Genomic DNA, 20,114 nt, shown 5'->3' on the forward strand with positions numbered 1-20,114 from the left:
GTGTGTATTTATACAATATTATGATTTGTTCTAAGCAGCTGAGAGGAAAAGAAGGAAGCACCACGACTACTCAGAATAAATGAGGCAGACAATAAACCTTTCAGGTCAGTTATTTTATTTCAAACCCTCATCGACCACACTGAAGAAATTGGTCCCATATTAGAAAGAGCAATCATTCCTGGACAAGGAGAGGGTTCTTCTTAGAAGAAAGCACCTCCTGGGGGGGGAAGTGTGGGACCCTGTGATGAAAGGTAGACTGTCTCTAAACTGAAAACACAGAGGAAAAAAGAAAGAAAACAAACACAATCCTGCTTCTTTGGAACCGTTTCAGTGGAGAGGAAACCTCTGCTCGAGCCGTCCCCCCAATGCTCAGCAGGAACAGATTGTTGGCAATGTGTATAAATAATACACATACAATGCCCGAGTCGAGCAATTATGATTGGTACAAAAAGAAATACAAAAACAAAAAAAGAAACTGCTGTAGAAAATTGGATAAAAGTAAGAAATAAGAAATGTCCTCTCCAGACGAGAGGGTGGAGGCGTGTGCTTTTGTTTCTTGTTCTGGAGCAAAACCGGTGCCAAAGGTCAGGATCTGGAAACGAGGGACAACGGCAGATCTTGACCGTGCAGCTACGGGACGCCGGTGTGACGAGTAAAATCTCACTTCTTCTCTCTCTCTCTCTCTCTCTCTCTCTCTCTCTCTCTCTCTCTCTCTCTCTCTCTCCCGTCTTGCCTCCCTCCCCTCTGGTCGTCCTCTTTGCAGGGCTCGTCCTCGCCGGTGAGCGGCGCCGCCGTCGTCGCCCCTCGCGGGCGCCTCAGGGCACGGCGGGGTCCGAGATGCCGTGTGCCGGGTCGCAGGTGAAGGACACGGTGATGGCGAAGCGAGTCCCCCACGCCACCTTCTCCACGCGGTGGAGGTTCTCCGTGCCGGAGGAGAAGAAAGAGACTCGTCCTGCGCAAGGAGGGAATGAATGAGAGACAATGAGAGGAGAGATTTTTAAAAAAGGTCCATTTTGGGAAACGCGCCTGTTTGCTGTTCATCAAAGAAGAAGATAATGTATAAATATCGTGTCTGCATGACGCAGACGTGACGTCAGGACGTGGCTTACAGAGCCGGGCATGAAAACTAGAAGCAGGTGAAAGTCACGAGTTCAAAAAAGCACCAAAGTTCTGCTCCCAAAACCTCTGCACTCATGATATTCACAGGTTTTATATTTTTTAATTTGGTGAAATACATTTACTCGCCGTCTTTCTTGAAGTGAAGCGAGAAGATTGATATCAATCACGTCCGTATGCCGTGTTCGGCGTCACAACGTTGTTAGCCTAGCTTAGCATAAGGAGTGAAGATCAGGGGAAACAGCTAGCCAGCTAGCTTGGGCGCATATATTTTAGTAAGAAACATTGGTTGGTGTTATACCAACCAATGTTTTGCCCGTTCATTAAACAGAAACTCTTTTTGGAAAGTTGAGTAGCTGCAGTGATGCTAGCTTCTTTTTCCTCCAGGCTTTATGCTAAGCTAGGCTAAACTTGAGCTAAATTGTGGTTAGCACCAGCATGCAATTTGTACCAAAAAGCACAAATTGGGTCATTTACATTTCTCTTCATGTTGAACAAACAATATATATTCTATTGATTAGAGCGTCTGAGAGCTTTGCCACGTTTTCTCTTCACTCTATATGCTAAACAACGCTGACTCCAACTCTGTATTTAATGCACAGACGTGAGAACAGAAACAATATTCTCCTCTCAATCTCCGAGAGAACATTTAAAAAGAAAAACTTGTTTGTTCAAAGTGAACCGCGCAGTGCAGTGAAGCTGAGGGACATTTGATGAGGACACAAAAGAGCAAAACAAGACAACAGCCAGAACCCGGAGGAGACAAAAAGGACCCACAAGGATACACACCACTTATTCCAGGATTGTATTTCAGCAAACTGCTGAGATGCCTTATTTTGACTGTGTTATTTGAAATGATTTTTTAAACTATCGTTTTCCTGGACAGACGCAGCGGGAGCTTGGGGAGGTTTCCTCAGGGGAAATGTTTTTTATTTATCAGAGGCGTTGCGTCTCATGAACTCTTCACCGACATTTGCATTAATGCTTACATCGCCGGTCTGCAGCTGTGCTCCATAATTAAAGAGCTTTATATATTTTTTTGAAGTTTTCAGACTCTTTTTTTCTTTGGTTACAAAACTTTCAGGGTTCTTTGCCCTTTGAACGGGTTTATCTCATTATGTGAAGATGAATTAAAAATAAATAAATAACTGGAATCATCGCCAGCCAATTTGTTTGCTCTGTTTTCCCTCCAAGAAATCCTGACGACTTGTGTTTGTGTGCGTTTGTGTTCGGGAGGGTGAATCCCCCACTGGCGGGGCACCGGCTGAGGACATCAGGGGAAATCAGTGCTCGCAGTACAACAATGGAAAGTACACTGAAAACCCAAAGACTGGGAATGAGAAGAAAGAGAATTAATGGCGCACACACACACACACACATACACACACACACACAAACAAAAAGCAGATAAAATACGTGGTCGCCTCCATGTTTTATGTCATTGAAAAGGGGGGAGGGGCTTTTCCAAGTGCTCAAATTAGCCACACAGCTTTAGATAACTGCACAATGAAATAATCTTTGAAAAATAATCCCTCGCACTTGTCAATATAAACGGTCCCAGCGTTTGCGGCGAAGAGCCCAGCAGATTCACTGCCGTCAGCCGAGACGATTAGTGGAGACACAATGGGAGATATTCACAGAGGAAATTTACAAGACATTCACAAAAAACAATACTGGTCCTTTTTTATTGCGTGAACGTGGCAGAGAGGTTTTGAACGTTGAGAGTCGACGATACTCTTAAAAAAACACATCAGCCTTAAACCATTTGGGCATTTATATTTCCGCAAATATTGAGGAGAGCTCCTGGGTCGTCGTGAGTGGAGGTTTGTCGTAGCTTCAGGGTTAGCGAGAGAGTTCCTGTCCACGAGTAGAAACCGGCTTCTTTCTGCGCAGACAGAATCGGCAGGATGTAGTTTGGTGGAAAGAAAACAGTTCCTACTGTTACGATGCTCACATTAAGGTCTCTGGATTGTATTAAGTAACAAATGTATTGATTTCTGGTCAGTTTTTCAAATGCTTTTGTATTTTTGGCTACTTTTCTGGCAGATATTTCACACCAAAAACAATCTCGATTGAAAAATTGCATACAGGTGAGAAGAAAAATATGTATTTTGATTTTGTACTGCAACGTTCTTTGTCTATTAAAGTACACTGTCCTGATGAAAACAGCTGGATTTGCGTCTGACTTTCTGCGAGTGCAGCGAAGAATAAGTTCTGTCTGTGTCTTGTGTGTCTTGCAGCGGGGTGAAATACAGATGTGCAACGGTGACGCATGAGTCCGATCAACTCGCGTTATTGTGCGTTTCCGAACACGAGGTGACGTTGCATGCATAACATTTCCTCACCTATAGACGGCCTCGGTGAAACTGGAGCTTTGTGGGTCTGTGCGAGTAAGAAAACCTCTTTAAAAACCCTGTTGACATATGTATTAACACAACATAATGAAAATTCAAGCCACAGAACAGGACTCCTCTAGACATTATGTCAGGTGGCTCACCCGATTGTTTAGTCATGGACATTAGTGTTTCGGAAGTGAACTAATACCGCTGTTTATCTAACTTGTCTGTTCTTTATAACTGCCTTCAACAACAACAAACACCATTTCCCACAGGCTAAACCATGCGAGTACAAAGGTACTATACATAGCCAGATGATTACAGAGTATGAAGTCACCTGGATCTTCCGCATCCACAGGGCCCGTAGAGCGAGTGCACGAGCGGTTAGTCTCCCGAGTTGCTCTGCCTCGGCTCACTCGCATGAGCAGCACTTCATTTTGCCGATGGGGAAATAACTCGATTGGGTTATAAGTGGATTTTACAACTTAAAACAGCTTAAAAAATGAATTAAGGGCCACTAAATTGAGAGTGATTCTTTTGCCCCTCCGCGTCTCTTAACATGACTTGCAGCTAACGGTGCTAACAGCTAACAGCTCGACCAACGGAGACAGTGCTGACTGGGCGAGTGTTTACCTGAGGGGGAAGCGGCGGGTGGCCATGAACCGGCGCGCTCACGTGCACAAACATGCACCAAAAAGGCACGAGTGGCTGGCCCAGCTCTGCCAACAAGGCAAGGAGACGCTCTGACAACACCGAGAGGGAGAGTCACCCTCCATTCACGTCCGTGCATTGACTTTACACGAAATCTACCCGCGCTAATAATTCGCAACTGGTGTCTGTGTGTGCAGACAACGCTCCTCTGTATCTTCATCTCGCTGCTATAATAATGCTCCGAGTGTTCATACTGGGGAGCAGATTGTTCTCCCCCTCAAAAATAGCCGAAATAATAATCTCCTGCTGGTTTACAGACGTCTTTTTACAAGTCTACGGGGGGAAAAAAAAAAGTCTTTCTGGGCTCCGTGGCGTCGCCAGACAAACCCGGAAGTTGTAAAAGATCGTCTTCAAAGCCCGATGATGTTCCTGGGTGCTCGGACTAAACGGCGAGCCGACGAGCAAAGTGAGGTCACGGTTGACATGTTGACAGCAGCACAGAAAGGAGCTAACGCTAAAAGGGAATTTGCTGAAATAATACCGGACTCAATTACATATCAAAGAGGCCCAGGTTTCTGTAGAGACTAAACAACCCGACTGAGGCCACACATGAAACTATTTCCTCGAGCCACACACAAGTGGAAACCTTCTATCTCGTTCCCCAGAGTGCTTAGCGCAATATACAGTTTCCAGGAATCAATCCGTTTTAATGAACTCTGCTTTTTATGAACAAACGCAAGCTCCAAGTATGACTCTGATATCATTTCCTGACCCTGCGTATCAGGATTACTGTCTTCGTTTTGCATCGGCGCGATGCTTTGGAAATAAGTGTTGTCTTCCTCGTACATGAATAAAAGAAAAGGGCTCTTCTTGAGCATCGGAGCATAAGGAAACTATCTGAAGAGGCCGAATCCCAATTATAGTTTAGTGCAAGAAAATCCCCACTAAAAATTAGCAATCAAATAAAACGAGCAACAGCAATCTAATAGAAATTAATTACCTGGAGATACCTCTGGAGAAATTCATATCTTTTAGCGTCTCATCAGTTCTGCACTAACGTCTCTGCAGGAGCTGCAGGAGTGAATGGGTTCTGATTATCAGTCTATAATAAGCTAAAATTGACGGCCAATAACAGCCATGACAGTTTATCTGCCGGGCTCTAAATGCTACCAACCTCGTCTATGAGGAAGAGGAGGGGGAGAACTGATCGATTGTTGTATAAAACTGTAAATCATAGTTTTTTTTAAAAGGAATTTAAAAAAATAAAAGCCTGAAAACTGCTGGATTTGGATGCATTCAACACCATAAGTAATATACAAGTGAAATATATGGTTTGGTACATTATGAATTCAAATAGCAGTCAAATAGCCCAAATGGGCCTCAATACGTCCTTGCCTGATTTTTCTGTGTTAAAATTTCTTTAACTTTTTTCTGCTCTTGTGCTGTGGGTTTGAGTTTAGACCTCACAGCTGCTTCATGTCAAGGACATCATCATCATGAAAGTCCTTTTTAAAAAAAAATCTTTTCATTTTTGCTGTGGCTGATCTTCATTTACTCTTGCCTCTTGTCTATTTGTTTTTTACAACTTTTAACAACAGATACGCGTCACAGTTTTGCCCTACGATGAGGTTCTTTAACTTCAGGGACCTGAAGGGCGTGATGCTGAACCCTCAGGGACACGCCCGAACGCCCACGAACTCCACCAGCACCGTCACAAGCCGCGCGACGCGTCGTGGTACTGTCCAGTCAGCCTCGTGATGGATTAGTGGAAGATGAATCACACCGGCTGTACGTGTGTCTCGGGAGGCTGGGAGGAAGTTAAGAAGTAGATGACGTGGAGTGATGTCGAATTTAAACAGAGGTGGAAGATCACAGGTGGAAAATGATTGATTGGAGCACCATCGTGGAGCACAGTATCCAGGCAAGGTGGAGTCTGACAAAACGACCCCTCTGATGATGTCATCGCAGGTTATCTTTGTTTGGAAACAAACAAAGATTTGTTGGAAACTTTTTGGAGTTTGGCCGCAGGGTTTAAATTGGTTTAAAGGGAGGGGTCTAGCAGTAAGGTGCTACTGGTTGCAGCATTGGAGGTGTCGGGTCCAGCTTTTGGAGGATCTAGTTGGAGCTCCACACTAGAAGGACTTTGGAGTTGCGGCCTAAAGCGCGTTGAGTTTAACGATGAACTGATTAGAAATTGGTGGCCAAAAGTTGAACGTGAAGAATTTCGATCCAAAGCGTTCCTGAGATATCGCGTGCATGTACGGCTGCAACTAACGGTTATTTTAATAATCGATCGATTATTTTTTTTCCATTAAATCGGATACAAAAATCATAATTTTAAAGCAATAATTTGCAACTTTTTATTACAAAAAAAAGAAATGATGGCAAATTCACAGTGTAAAAAATCTTAACAATAAAGAATTTATAAAAATTAATGAAAAACTAAATTACACACTCACTCACAGACACGCACACACACACACACACTAAATGTATCAACGGATAACTTAAGGACTGCACTTTACCTAAGCAAAGGTTGTTCATTAGATATAAAACTACAAATCCCAGCAGCACTTTCTCTGCATGAAGCCTCATTATATCAGACTGTTGAACTCAGGTCTGTGTTCTGCACCTCAGAGGAGATGTTTACGCGTTGCTTCTCTTGAAGCCTCCGCTGTGTTTTAAAACGAAGACGTTATCTAACCCGACAGCTCAAACACGGGGAATGAACGACCAGCTAGCGAGCTAACGACAACGGTTAGCCTAGCTGCTACGTTATTGTGCACGCAACGCGACTATGCAGTGACGTACGAGAGGATACAACAGGCTGCACCAGAAGCTCCTGTCTGCTGCGCTCAAGTGTTTTGTTCAATACTCAAACATCTCCGCGACGTATTGAGCGGCGTGATAACCGTAACGTATGATAATGTATAACGTATGATAATCGCGCGACACAACGAATCAATAATGAAATTCGTTGCCAACTTTTTTAATTATGGATTTTTATGGATTCGTTGTTGCAGCCCTACGTACATGAGAACGGGACGGACCACAGGTCCACGGGGATCTTGACCTTTGAACTTTCTTAAAACTGCCCAACACGTCTCTATTTCGGCTCCATACCTCCAGCGCTGATTTCAGTCTCATGTTCCAAAACAAATCCAAAAGAAAACTGAAAAAAAAAACAAAAAAAACTCAGCCCATCTGCTTCACATGCAGCACCTTGTGAAATCATCCCTGTTATGTGCCAGGAATCATTTCAAACATTTTTATTTTATTTATTGTCTTTGTGCGCACACCTGGCAAGGTCAAGCTGCCGGGGTTTTTTTCCAGCGGCAGCCCAGCTGAGGTTATCTAATTCCCCTGTGGTCGTCTACGTGGCGGGTTAACCCCCATTGGCTCTCTCGAATGAAAGACCTGGTTTTTTTCCGTCGTCTGTCCTTCCTTTGCTCTGTCGTCTATCTACCTTTCCCTGCCAAGCACCCTATCTCTCCATCCATCACATATCATCGCTTTATCTATCTCCCAGCCATTTCCTGTCTGTGCTCACCCTCCTTACCGCCTCTCTCCTTACCCTGTAGGGGACCAGCTTTCACATCCAGCAAACCCAGTAGTCGCGTCGTCCTCTCTTCTAATCCTCCACTCTTCTTTCTCTCCTCTCCTCCTCCTCCCTCAACCCCCCTCTCCCCTCCACCAAACTTCCCTTTAAAACTTGCACAAAGCAGTAAAACTTGCAGAGCCATTCCTGGCGCTTCCTGGCATTTACGTTATTGACTTCTTGCTCTCCGGCAGCCGTTTCCTGATTGTCGTCATGGGGTCATAATTACACCCTACGCGTCGCTTCAAAGAGCCGCGATTATCTCAGCGAAGTAATCATCCGTCCAGACATGAGGATCAGACTCTCACCGGCTCGACGCCCGTCTGTCAACTGCACAGCGTGACACCAACAACCGCTTCTCAATGGAGGTCTGCTGCGTTCTTGGGGAGGAGACAAATAAATGATCTGAGCTGCCGGTGCATTACGCACGGGACGTTGCTGCGTCTCCCACTCGATGCACCTGTCTAAACAATAATCACAGCGGTTCGACGGGCCTCTCATCGTGGGATTATCGAGCATGCTCCAACCTCGCTGAGGAGGAGAACTCAATCAAGGAGGTGTGTGGAGAGGCCTCACTTCTCCTCTCTTCTTATTCTTCTTATTCCAGCCGCCTGCGTTGGGTTTCGAAGATTACACTGTCGCCACAATCTCTCGGCACAGTTTGGAGGTCCTCCTCACTTCACTGAAGCAAGATGGCCGTCACGGGAGAGACGAGGCGCCGGCCGTGCTTTATTACCATACGTCCTTCAGTCGGCGTCCGTCTCCAGTCCGTCATAGGATGTGAGGGCGGAAGGAAGAGTGAAAAATTGTCGGCGACGAAAGAGAAGGATCGCTTCCTCTTTTTCTTTTTGCCATTGAATAAAAGTGGCAGAGTCGTTTTAGAAGGGCTGGAGATGATGGACAATTGGTGAGATAAGAAGGTGGGCAGAGGGGGGGGGGGGGGTGCAAGAAGGGACAAGGTGAACGGAGATGACAGGGAATGGTTCACTGTCAGATGTGATAAAAGTGGAGGTAAGGCTGTCAGGGAGAGGTAGCGGCCGCAGGAGATGGGCTCCATACTGAACAGACTCACTAAGCCGTCGCTTCACTGAGGCCATGCAATGAGTGCTAAGCTTCCACTTTTACAGAAACCTCCTTTGGAGAATAAAGCACTGCGTGAAGAGAGGCATGGGCTGCAGTCATGAGATAAGAGTCGGGGGCGCAAATATGGCTCTTGAATGAACTGTTCTAAACCTGTTGGCTGATTGCCAACTTCCAGTTTGAAAACCAGCGAGCTTTGTGGCTGGCTAATGCTGGCACGCTCCCAACTTGCAAGCGTGTTACTAGCCAGTTAGCCAGCTAAAGTAGTTTGCCAACCGCCGATCCGAGAGGTCACGATGTCACCAAGCCAGAAGCAAAAAGCGGTAGGAGGTACGAGTTGTAAAGAACGAACACCGGGATGAATTCAAGAGACCGGTAGCGATGCACCAATCCATCAGCTGCTATTGAAACAAGATGGTTTTCAGACAATGAGCCATTCCCAAAAACCAGCCCGTTTAGATTTTAGCGGCCTCAGCAGTGCAGACTTTGAAGTGCTATATAGTATGAAGATTTGTATCTGGCCAAGGTTAATTCCGCTATAATATGTTCAAATCTAATCTTGGAAAATGTAGCTTTTGGCGAGAACCTTGAACAAATACATTTTACCTTCCTAACATTAGCTCTAAGTAGCTTAAAACTACTAATACCACTACTACTAATTCAAGTGTTTGAATCAAAATGTGATCATATATTTACTATTTCCTGTGAATAACCACTAAAGATGACCATAGCAAAGAAAATATCTAATTTGTAATTTTCCTGTAGTTTTCAGTGAGCGTTCCGGTTGGTTGGATGTATGAGAACTTTTAATTTTGTTATGTATTCTTTGTTAATCCTTTGTGGACGTCCTCGCTATGCTATGCAGTTATCATGCCAGTGCTCTACCCCTTCAGAAGCATTCACGTCGACGTTTTAGGGAAACGAATGCGTCGTGATGCTTAAAAATCACACCGTGATATAAATTGAAGACCATGTCGCTCAGCCTCCCTCTGGCGCCGCCGAGTTCACAGTGACGTGTGGCAATATTACTGCCACACATATCTTTTTTTTCCGGGAACATGGCATCCAAGGACGGATGTTGTATGTTCAGACTGGAAGCCCCTTGAGAATAACTCAGTGTATAAATAACACTTAAATTAGACAAAGGTTTCCGCCCTTGGCCCACTTTTTATACTCCTCAACTTTTCTTTGATTTTCCGTCACCACCTCGGCTACAATGACCTCTACGTCTTGTTTTTGAGCTCGTTGTGAAGGTGAGTGCTTTTGCGTCTCACCTGGCTCCAAGACTAATTGTCCCTTGGGTAAAATGAACTTTAATAGCTTACAACGTTTAAAAAAAAACAAAAAAGAAGAAAAGAGTACCAGTCAAAACAGCGGAGCTAAAAGGGCTGAAGAATTAACATCCAATTCAATGTCTGAGACAAGCTGGCAAACTCTTTCTGGCACATTCCTTTAAAAGCGAGCAGCTTGCAAACTTCCCTAATTTTCCTTACCGTGAACCTAATTGTATTGTTTGTATATTCCAGACAATTTTCCTCATCAGTGCCACGTTACCCGAGGTAACTGTCTCAGGAAGCCATGTGGTTTTTGGCCGAACAACGTGAAAAAAAAAAAAACGATTTACTCACAGCTGTACACATATTTTTTTAAATGTTCTCTACATATACAGACCACTTGATTCCCCCCCTCCAGATCAATAAGCTGTTATGTCAAACCCCCTGGCGACTACATGTGAAGTAAAGCCTAATCCGCTGCACCTTCAGTCGGAGCTGCCGATTACCCATTTACCAAAAGGATTACGCCCACTAAAACCGCCTCCAGACTCATAATGCAGCCCAAGTACAGCAATCAGAATTTGCGGCTGTAATGATAAATCTACTTTAAGTGTGGGCTAGTCGGCTTACAGACAAAGTCAGTGGTTACCAGGCATTACATCTGGATTTGCAATACCCTGCCGATCGCGGCCTTTGAAGCTGAAGCGGCCAAAAGCGCCGCGTGGCTGGACACCGAGAGCTTGGCCGTTACCTGCCCGAGGTTCCACCGTCCGGTTGGCATTTTCGTCCATGAAGATGAACCGTCCTCCGGTGAAGTCGGAGCCGTAGTCGGACAGGTACAGGAGCGAGGTGTAGTCGAAGGAGCCGTAGGTCACCTGGCGGAGAGCGAGAGAAGGAAGGCGGCACCTTCATTAATCGGAGATTGCTGATGTTCAGCGGGTTTCACATGTACCACGGTCACCGTCCGAGGATGCGACCTTTTCTGCACATCAGTCCTTCCCAAAGACGGTGTTTTAACGATCATTATGCTATGTTCGACTGAATGCATGCGGTTTAACAAGGATATCAAGATGCCGACAGGGGGAAGCTGGGGATCGACTGCCGATCAGCCGGTTAGCGGACGACCCGGTTCAACCCTCGGCCTCAATCAGACTGCCACTAACTGGTGAAGTACACAAAGAGGCACAACCCGGTGGATTCCCTCGCAGCCAGCTCAAAGCAGATCCCAGGCCTTGTTAAAACGTGGCCAGAACGGTAGCCATGACAGCAAACTGGTCATTATTCATGACTCCAGTCAATAGGTTCGTTCTCGATGAGCCACTTCTGCACAGAATTGATCGGCGGCGATCGGCGCGCAATGCATGCTGGTTAGATTTGTGTCCGACTTGCTTCCGCCCTCCTCTGACGTCATGCGCACGTGGTCAACGATACTCTCAAGAGAGCAAGGCGGCCGTCGATTTTAGAGCCAGGCGCTGCAGCAGCTCTCCACCGACTGCCTGGCCCAGTGCATGATGGGAAATGCATGGCTCTCGCCACAGAGAGCTGATTGGCTCTTATATCTGACAGCAAACACCACGTCTTGTAGAAAATCCTTATTTCATGTTTAGTTGTAATACTTTACGCTCGAGTGTTGACGATTAGTCTCAGGTTTAATCTAAAAACATATTTTGTGTGGTTTATAATAGAAAATCGTATTTGTATAACACATTAAAACCAGTCGTAATGTATTTCACATTGCAGTTTTTTGTAAACACCTCAGCAGCAGCCGCCTGCTCTCGTCTGGATTCAAGGCGAGAAGAAGCACTAACGAACGAGTCTATTGACAGAAATGTTCTGGGTTTGAATGGTTTCCCATCTAGTTTCCACTAGTTTGAAAAATTAGCTTTGAATATGAACTCATGTACAGGTCATAGGACACTGCTTCTGCAATTTGTAATGTATCTCTATACTTAAAACCAATAATGTATCTATATAAATGAAAAATAGAGAGTTTGCTGGTTAACTCTGAAATGCATTTTGGTCTCATTTATTAAGGATCTAACATGCGTAAATATATATTTTATAACACAAACTTGTGTTTCATTAAACTGGATGGTTTGATGATTCAAGATCTTTTCAGGTGATGCAGAAATGTTTCTCTCTTTTCAAGATTTACAGAAAAGGCCTATCGTGAAGTGACAGGAAGGGTCGGGAGGAGATTTAAATCTACTTTTAGGAAAACTGTCATAGTATAAACCATACTACCGTAAGCATACAATTTAAGTTATAGAAAAGTTCTGTATTTGCATTTATAACAAATCCTGTAACTTCCAACATCAGAGCACAACAGTTCGTGCGGCCTGAGCCACGATTCTTTGCATGAACAATAAATAAAAACATTGGACAGTGTTTTGGAGAGTTGACGCGGGGACAAAACACAACATCGCGATACTCAAGTGCATCGCTCGGTTCTTGCGCCCTTCGTCAAGACGGCTCGCTGGAAGCCATGAATGTCTGGAAGCGTCCAGGGACCACGAATGCTCTGCCTTTCATGACAACCCATGCACCAGTTGTTGAAATATTTCAGTTGAGCAACACTCTAACCGACATCCCTTGAGCCATTGAATAAAGATCATCTCCAGTTGCATTATGGGAAGTGTGGAATCTAATGCTTTCGGCGATTAACCCCCCATAAGGGACTCATGCTGTGTTCCTTTTTGAACTGCGGAGGCGTAAAACTAACTGGAACGTTGCCTGAACCCCAGCAACCACAACCTGGAAATCCAAGATGGCTGCTCCGTGCAGCAACAGTAAAAAATAAAATAAGTAATATGCAGTTTATTGGGATTTCTGTCTTACTTTTGTCTCATTTAATCAGTCAAACATACACTATTGTGCAACTTATCTGTGCACATGTTGCTACGGCATATTCATGCGCAAAACATTGGCATAATGCATCATTATCAACGGTTTCTGCTAGCAATGGCTAACCTGGCCGGAGCAAAACCTGTTAGGTTTTCTGGCTTGTTGTACAGGGTTGCAGTACATTTCCAATTTCAGAGGAAGATGAAATGCTGCGTAACAGCCAGGATATCTCAATCTCACCTGCACTGAATTTGAAATTTCTTGAATACCCCTTTAGACATGATTCCTATGAATCACGCTGCACACAGCGTCACCGTCGCGAATCCGACTTCATTCCAACAGTGCTGCATTGTGATCACTTCACGCAGCGGGACCCTGGCGCTTTTATCCTCCTCCTGCGTACAATTTGCTGAGCTAAGTGACCACACAGGGCCTCCAAAGCTTTGGCTTTCCTGCCACTGCAGCGTCTCAGCCACGCTTGTGGCCACTCTGTCAGACATTCGAGCAGGAGAGAGAGTAATGTGTGGTCTCCTCTCGCGGTCTCACTTGCTGCTGACTCCTCAACCGAACTGCTCTCCTCAAAAGACCTTTGGGACTGATAAAATATAGGAGTCGTAAAAAAAAATAATAAAAAAAGAACCGTGAGCTTTTGCACTGACGTGAACCTCATAATATCCAACAGCGATAGATAAAGTAAGGGCATACTTGCAAGTCACACTTATGCAACTAAATGGATTAAGGTTTTAAAAGGTGGCTGTAGCTCATGGGGAGACTGCCCATAGTTTGCATGTCAAAGTGTCCTTGAGCACGACACCGAACCCTCAGCCGCTCCCCGGGCGCTGCTCGAGGCTGCCCACTGCTCCTTAATTATAAAGGATGGGTGAAAATGCAGGGAATACATTTCCCCCACTGTGGGACTAATAAGGGATTAATTATTAGTATTATTAAGCGATGTGGAGCCTTAAGACGGAGTGAATTAACTCATGCCAAACGGAGCGTGCTGACGTGAGCTGCAACAGCATGCAGAGTGTAGCCGTAACGACACATACCAGAGTTGACAGGGAACAAGGAGTGGGTGTCTTCAGAGTCAAACAGTAACTTTCGACAGACTGCTTGAACTTGATGTCACCTCAGAGAGAGGAATAACAAAAGTAAACTGCTGGGAGATTTAAGAGTCGCTGAATGAACTTCACCCCTCCTGGTGCAGAGGAGACTGGAAACAGTTTCAAAGGGATTTCAAGAGTCTCAGCATGCAACTTTTCACATGATACACCAATTAATTGATACAAATGATCAGTGTGTATCTGTCAGGACACTTCACAAGGGACGCTGTCCCCGTTTCTACTTCTCACCCTGTCTGATAATTGCACTGCATCGTTAAAGAAGAAACGTCTCGCCACTCTATTGGAGTCTGAAGGAATAAAGTATTACATGGCTAGACTCTGTGTCCGCATTACAAGGGGAACACGCTGCACTACTTTCATGCCCATGTCGACGTGTCCCTGAGCAAGACACTTAACCCTAAGTTGCTCCCGTAGCTGCGCCTACGGTCTATGAATGAGTATGAATGGTTGATAATACTGATGTGGCATCTTGCATGGTGGCTCCTCCCATCAGTGTGTGAATGATGTCATGTAGTGTTAAAGCGCTTTGAGTGGTCGGAAGACCAGAAAAGCTCTCTAGTACTGGCGCATTTACATTGCTGTTTTTTAAGCATTTAAGCGGAAAAGCAGAATATAACAACCAAGTCAAGACAATTTTATTATGTTTAACGGCATTAATGTTGACTTTAAATTCAAATAAGAGTGTAAGCAGAAGCCCTCAGTGCCTGTAGCCCTACACAGGTAAAGTATATAACCGCCACTGGTATTAAGTTATGTTTTGGGGCCACACATTATCACCAGATAAATCTGTTACGGTGAATGTGTGCTCCAACTGTGTCTGCCGCCTGTTGGGTTCTGGGCAGCTTTTTGGGGGGCAAAAGCTTTGACAATGAGGTCGATGGGAGCAGAGTTTGTGGGCCAGACAACGAAACATCAAGTCAACATTACGTGCTAAAAGAGGCTAAAATGTGACATAAAACTTATGAGAATCACTTGAAAACAGTTGAAATCTCAAACCAACCAGGTTTGGAGGCAATTTGTACGACATGACGTACTCTATTAACCAGCTGGTGTACATGTTTACGCCAGCAGCAATGCAAGACAAGGTCATGGATGAAAATACTGCATTTGACATTAACAACTATTATTCCGTTTCATCGTGAAGGCAGGATTATCGCTGCCACTAATGAGGAAACACACTTCCAGGGCTGTCCCACTACGTCTGGTGCTATGACACCGTATCAGCGATATGATCGATGGGGAGAAAATCCACCACCAAAGGCGTCCGAGGCCATTTACATTTAAATGAGGGTTGAGTTTCTCCAATTAGCACCAAAATGGTGGCAGAGACAGATGGGGAAGAGAAGTGAGTCCTTACAGATTACACTGTTCCAGCTGTCGAGGGCCAGCGGGACAGGATGGGGTGACAAATATTAATATGGACGAGGCGACCGCAAACACTCCTGCGTTCCAAGAAATATCGCGAGCAAAGTCAATATGGACCGTTAGCCTCTTGTTCATTTAGCGAGAGAGGAGCACAGGAAAATATTGAGGCCGATGCTTCCAAAGCGATGCCAAGACATAACATCCCCGGGCCTGTATATTCAAACAGTCCTCCCAAAAACAACATTCAGGGAAGTCAGATGTGTTACACGCAATTATCTGTTTTATAGCTTTTGGGGTGACAACAAGAAGAAGCAAATATTTACTCCCAATCCAACTAAATATGTTGAAGGTTTTCACCCCAGAGAGCCACATCGTCTTCAAGGTCTTCTATGAATCCCAGACCAACTTTAACCTCATGACAATAAGCAAAGTGAAAAGTGTGAGACGAAGATTAAAGCAGTGACAAACATGCTCAGAGGCCGAGGCATTAACAATCCCTCCTGAGGGGGATTTTTCATTCTCTTATATTTCTTCTTCTTTCTTTCTTTTTTTAAGAAATAACGTGAGAAATAGCTCAAATCAGCTCAATGTCTGCATTGATGATTAACGTGGATGTCGGAGAACCAACAGGGATTTTCTGGGCACAAGTTTGCTGAGTCTCCGTGGCTTTCATTTTCTAAAAAGATGGTCCGTCTAATTTCTCGAAGATCAGGGTTCAGGCAAACCTTCAAAAATGTACATTTCAAGATGACATTTTGAAGACGATCAAGACGCTTCCATCCTTTTTCTGCTGCCGGACTGATTCTGTGCCTCGTTGGCAGCGTGTTGGAAAGCCGGGTTTCTTTGAAACTACAAGGAGCGGCGTGTCGTCCAACCACATCTTCAGGTCAAAGTGTTCACAGCTTTTGAAAGCTACAACTCTTGAAGGTGCCAATGTATGGAGGGTGAGCTTAGCCCTTTCCCCTGCAGCGTCACGGCGAGGCTGCAAACCGCTAAAACCACCTGGTCCGAATCCTCCGCTGGGGGCTCTGTCTCTTCGTGTGCTCTTGGAAAGGTGAGCAGGCGCGTTTCAATTGAGTCAAACCACTTTTCCTTACATTTCATCTGCTCTTCTGGACGTTTGTTAACTTTGACGAGAAGATCCGTCCCCCGGATGGTTATGGCGGCCATTAGCACTCGTTGCTAACCTAGGCTAAGCTAACGCAGGTCGGATGATTTCTACCGGATGACAGCTACTACCACCTGCCGATTGTACGCAAACATTGTAATAACATGCAGATGTATTCTTGAGTTATGTCTAAAAGCGTGGTTTTGTGAGGTCACGGGCGACCTAGCCAGAAAAACAACACAACCCCCTCATCGCTGTGCCACAGGGTGAGCCCAGCTGCTGTTTGAAAACTCATTTTGGGATCGTTTCCATTTTTTTTTCTCCGTTACACAAACCTAAATAAACACAGTGAAGATTTAGAATGTAGATTGACTGGAAATTAAAGAACTTTGCTGTCAGATTAAACCAATCTATTAAAGATATCAAGCTCATCTCATCAGCCCATTTAAAAGGGAGCAGATGAAATCTAAGCCGTGTCGTTAGATATGCACAACTCCAGATTCTTTGCTCCCAGTAACAGCTTGTTATCTGTTAAATAAAGTCAATAGCACCCCCCTCTGTGCTACCAGCATGCACCAGCCTGCTGCTTCTCTCCGGGTCAGCTAAGGTAGAAGGTCTGTGTGTGCTACCTTATCTATGTGCGGGTGCCAGTACTCGTCGTGCTGGGTCTTCGCTATCGTGCTGTTGATCCTGGAGAAGAAGGTGGGCTTGGTGAGGTACAACAGTTTCGGATCCAAACCAAACGTCTCAGCAATGACGGCCTGGATTCTCCCACGTACGTTACTAGCGGTGAAAAACAACAGACAGACAAAAATCAGATTAAAAGATCGGATTTAAAGGAGCACGATCTATCTGTTTAGTTAGGAACATTATAGTAAGGAATAGTGTTTGCCATTATCGGCGACAAAGTACCATCATTTGAGTTTGTCCCTTCTCATGAATAAAAGGTCATGGAATATTGGAGGGGAAAAAACTTTGAATTTTGATTCTTTAGTCACCTGTAAAGCCGGAAATCCTCCTGTGTGAACACATCACTCATCTGATCCCCAAAATACCTGCAGCCACAATCACAGACAAAGAGTTGCGCACGCAGACGAAGCCAATCAGGGACACATGAGCAGACAGACACAAACACCAGCACAGAGGAAAAGAAAAAAAGGAGAGAGCAGAGGAGAAGGGACCCATTAGCATTTTTAAAAAAAAGGTTTTGCAGTATGGCACAGTGCACCATTACCCAGACGGGTGTGCCACCCAGCCATCCAAACGCATCCAAACGCACAGCAGACAGGAAACGACCACATGAGGGAGTCCCCGATGAGGGGTGAAGGGTGGGACGCTGGCTGGGTGTGCCATCGTCATCGCTTCCTGATTAAAATCTACAAAAAGGTCCCTGAGGATCCTGTATCGGCGAGAGATATACGCGTGTGTGTGTGTGTGTGTGTGTGTGTGTGTGCGTGCAGAAAAGAGGAGCGGGTGATAAAAAAACAAAAATGGCGCTCAGCTGGCAGTGATAAATTAGGGTTGTACAGGTCACTGGACCTGGAGAGGACAGCTCAAAAGGACCGGCATCCGTTAGATTGATGACCAACGCTGTGCTTTTGGTGCATGCGTTTCAGCAAATGTTACATAATATGCAGGATGTTATCTTTCTGGGAAACACACGAGTGTAGACAAGAACAAAGACAACATGTACTTTCCCACCTGTAAATGTTGACAAACTGTTTGCCCATCGACAACGCGCCAGAGTGCAGGTCCAGTATGGAAGCCTGGAGGGGTCAAAAAGAGGGGGAGAAGAGGAGGATTTAGTGCACGTTACATTTCAGCTGGCCTAATAATCGCTGGCAGTTGATGACATCGTTTCAAAGTTGATCGCTGCTCCCTCTGTGGCCTTTTTTCGTGGCGTTCTCATTCTGCCCTTTACTTGTTATTGCTCGTCAACTCCTTCGGGACACTGCTCTGTTTTCCACGAGCCAAAAAAAGAAGTTGTTTTCTCTGATGCTCCCCCCTTCCCACTTCACTGGAGTGTCTTAACACTCCATTAACAGTCCCTTTATTAGGCTGAGGGCTGCCCCGCTGGGGACGGAGGGCAGGCCATGCCAGGGACATCTGGACCGAGACAACTCGGGCTTTTTAATCTGAGAAGGGGCGGCTCATCAAGCCGGAGCGCCGCTCATTGTGGCAGCCTGCCTCCTAGTGTCAAGCCAGGGTCATTACAGCCGGGAGCCTGCAGCGTTATGAGCATAATGTATTTAACGCGTATGTATTTCTATGCTGCTGCTGGTGGCAATAGTTGTTAACTTAAGATACTATTTTTATATAAAGAATATTGGAAACAGCTGTGGACAGGATTTGGGTTTTGAGATACAACTGCTCCGAAGTCAGGCCAGACCCAAATGTCTTCCGGATGCCAGGATCATGCCAACTGTACCAAATTGTGTATCCTTAGGACACTTGTGTCTGAATCAGTTCATTTTAATCTGCTGTTAAAAGGATAAGGCGGTAACATTGTTTTATATAGTCTAATTTTCAACAAATCCCATGACTAACAAGTATTTATCTGTGCATCGAGAGTAATTGTGCCATCTTTACTTTACGCTTTGCAACAGTTAGCAAACATGTTTCATAGTTGGTAAAAAAAAAAAAGAAAAGCCACAAAAACACCTTTTTTTGTGCAACTGTTTTAACAAGCTTAAAGAAAAGCAAAGAGACGATCAATAAAAATAGGAACGGCTTCTGATCAAGCAAACCACAGTCGGTCCATCGACCATCGACCCCTCCGCCTCTCTGTGAAATGATTGCAGCGATACTTACTCCTCCTTCTGACCCGGCCAGCGCCAGCCCCCTCTCAGCCAGCCTGTGAGTCGGAGACAGAAAGCATGCAAAGTGATTGCGCTGCGCTCTCGATAGAGATGGAGGACGGCGAATGGTGAAACAACAACGAGACGTGCTGCGCAGCGCAGGACCAAAAGTGTAAAAAACCTCCTGAGGGCCTGAGCTTCCTCCCTCGTCACCACGGCGTCTGTGACCGCACGGCCACACTTCTGAGGGGTGCATCCTGGGAGAGAGAGAGAGAGAGAGAGAGAGAGAGAGAGACTCACGTAAGAGAAGATTTAGGAAAAACAGTGGTGGGGTAACCCCGCTGGTGTTTTTTGAAGGCTTTAGGCCTCATAGCAGGGAGAGAAAGTAGAGCCAGAAGATGAAAGGCCCTAACCCTGCATTAAAGTAAGCCACGTATGGATCTGGAGGGGATCCCGAGTGCTCTGACTCCTACTGGACAGAATATTTCCCTTCCATTCATTCACTATTTGTGAGCTGTGAACAAAACGCTGTCAGACATCTGGCCCAGCTGCTTACCTTTACCTGCTCTCAGAGCTCCAATGGTTACTGTGAAAATGTGCTATTTTGCAACACAAGAAGATCATTTAAAAAACGTGTGAATTGTTCAAGTCAGCAATAAAATAAAAAATAAAATAAATCCAACTATTCTCCGGGTTTAGCTTTTCAGTTCTGAGGATTTGCTGCTTATTCTGTTTGTTTTTTGACGGACGAGGCCAGCGGTGTAACTTCTCCAGGTCGTCCGTCGGTACAGGTGTCTATTATTCATTTCTGGAGCTTTTT

The 20,114-nt window shown here is 45.2% G+C and overlaps 1 protein-coding gene across 1 annotated transcript in view; it reads right to left on the bottom strand.

The window, feature by feature from the left end:
* Positions 1-695: 695 nt before the first annotated feature.
* ogfod3 (2-oxoglutarate and iron dependent oxygenase domain containing 3) overlaps positions 696-20,114 on the bottom strand; it is a 24,173-nt gene continuing 4,754 nt past the window's right edge. Inside the window, exons 3-9 of the mRNA XM_068583071.1 lie at positions 19,476-19,551; positions 19,308-19,350; positions 18,198-18,262; positions 17,495-17,551; positions 17,126-17,279; positions 10,807-10,930; positions 696-952 (exon numbers count right to left, since the gene is read on the bottom strand). Coding sequence (XP_068439172.1) covers positions 816-952; positions 10,807-10,930; positions 17,126-17,279; positions 17,495-17,551; positions 18,198-18,262; positions 19,308-19,350; positions 19,476-19,551 — 656 coding nt within the window. The 3' untranslated portion in view covers positions 696-815. The remainder of the gene's footprint in view (positions 953-10,806; positions 10,931-17,125; positions 17,280-17,494; positions 17,552-18,197; positions 18,263-19,307; positions 19,351-19,475; positions 19,552-20,114) is intronic.

The sequence above is a fragment of the Clinocottus analis genome, unplaced genomic scaffold, assembly GCF_023055335.1.
Source record: "Clinocottus analis isolate CAN_PGR_092001 unplaced genomic scaffold, fCliAna1.0.p SCAF_19, whole genome shotgun sequence".
In the NCBI taxonomy this organism is placed as follows: Eukaryota; Metazoa; Chordata; class Actinopteri; order Perciformes; family Cottidae; genus Clinocottus; species Clinocottus analis.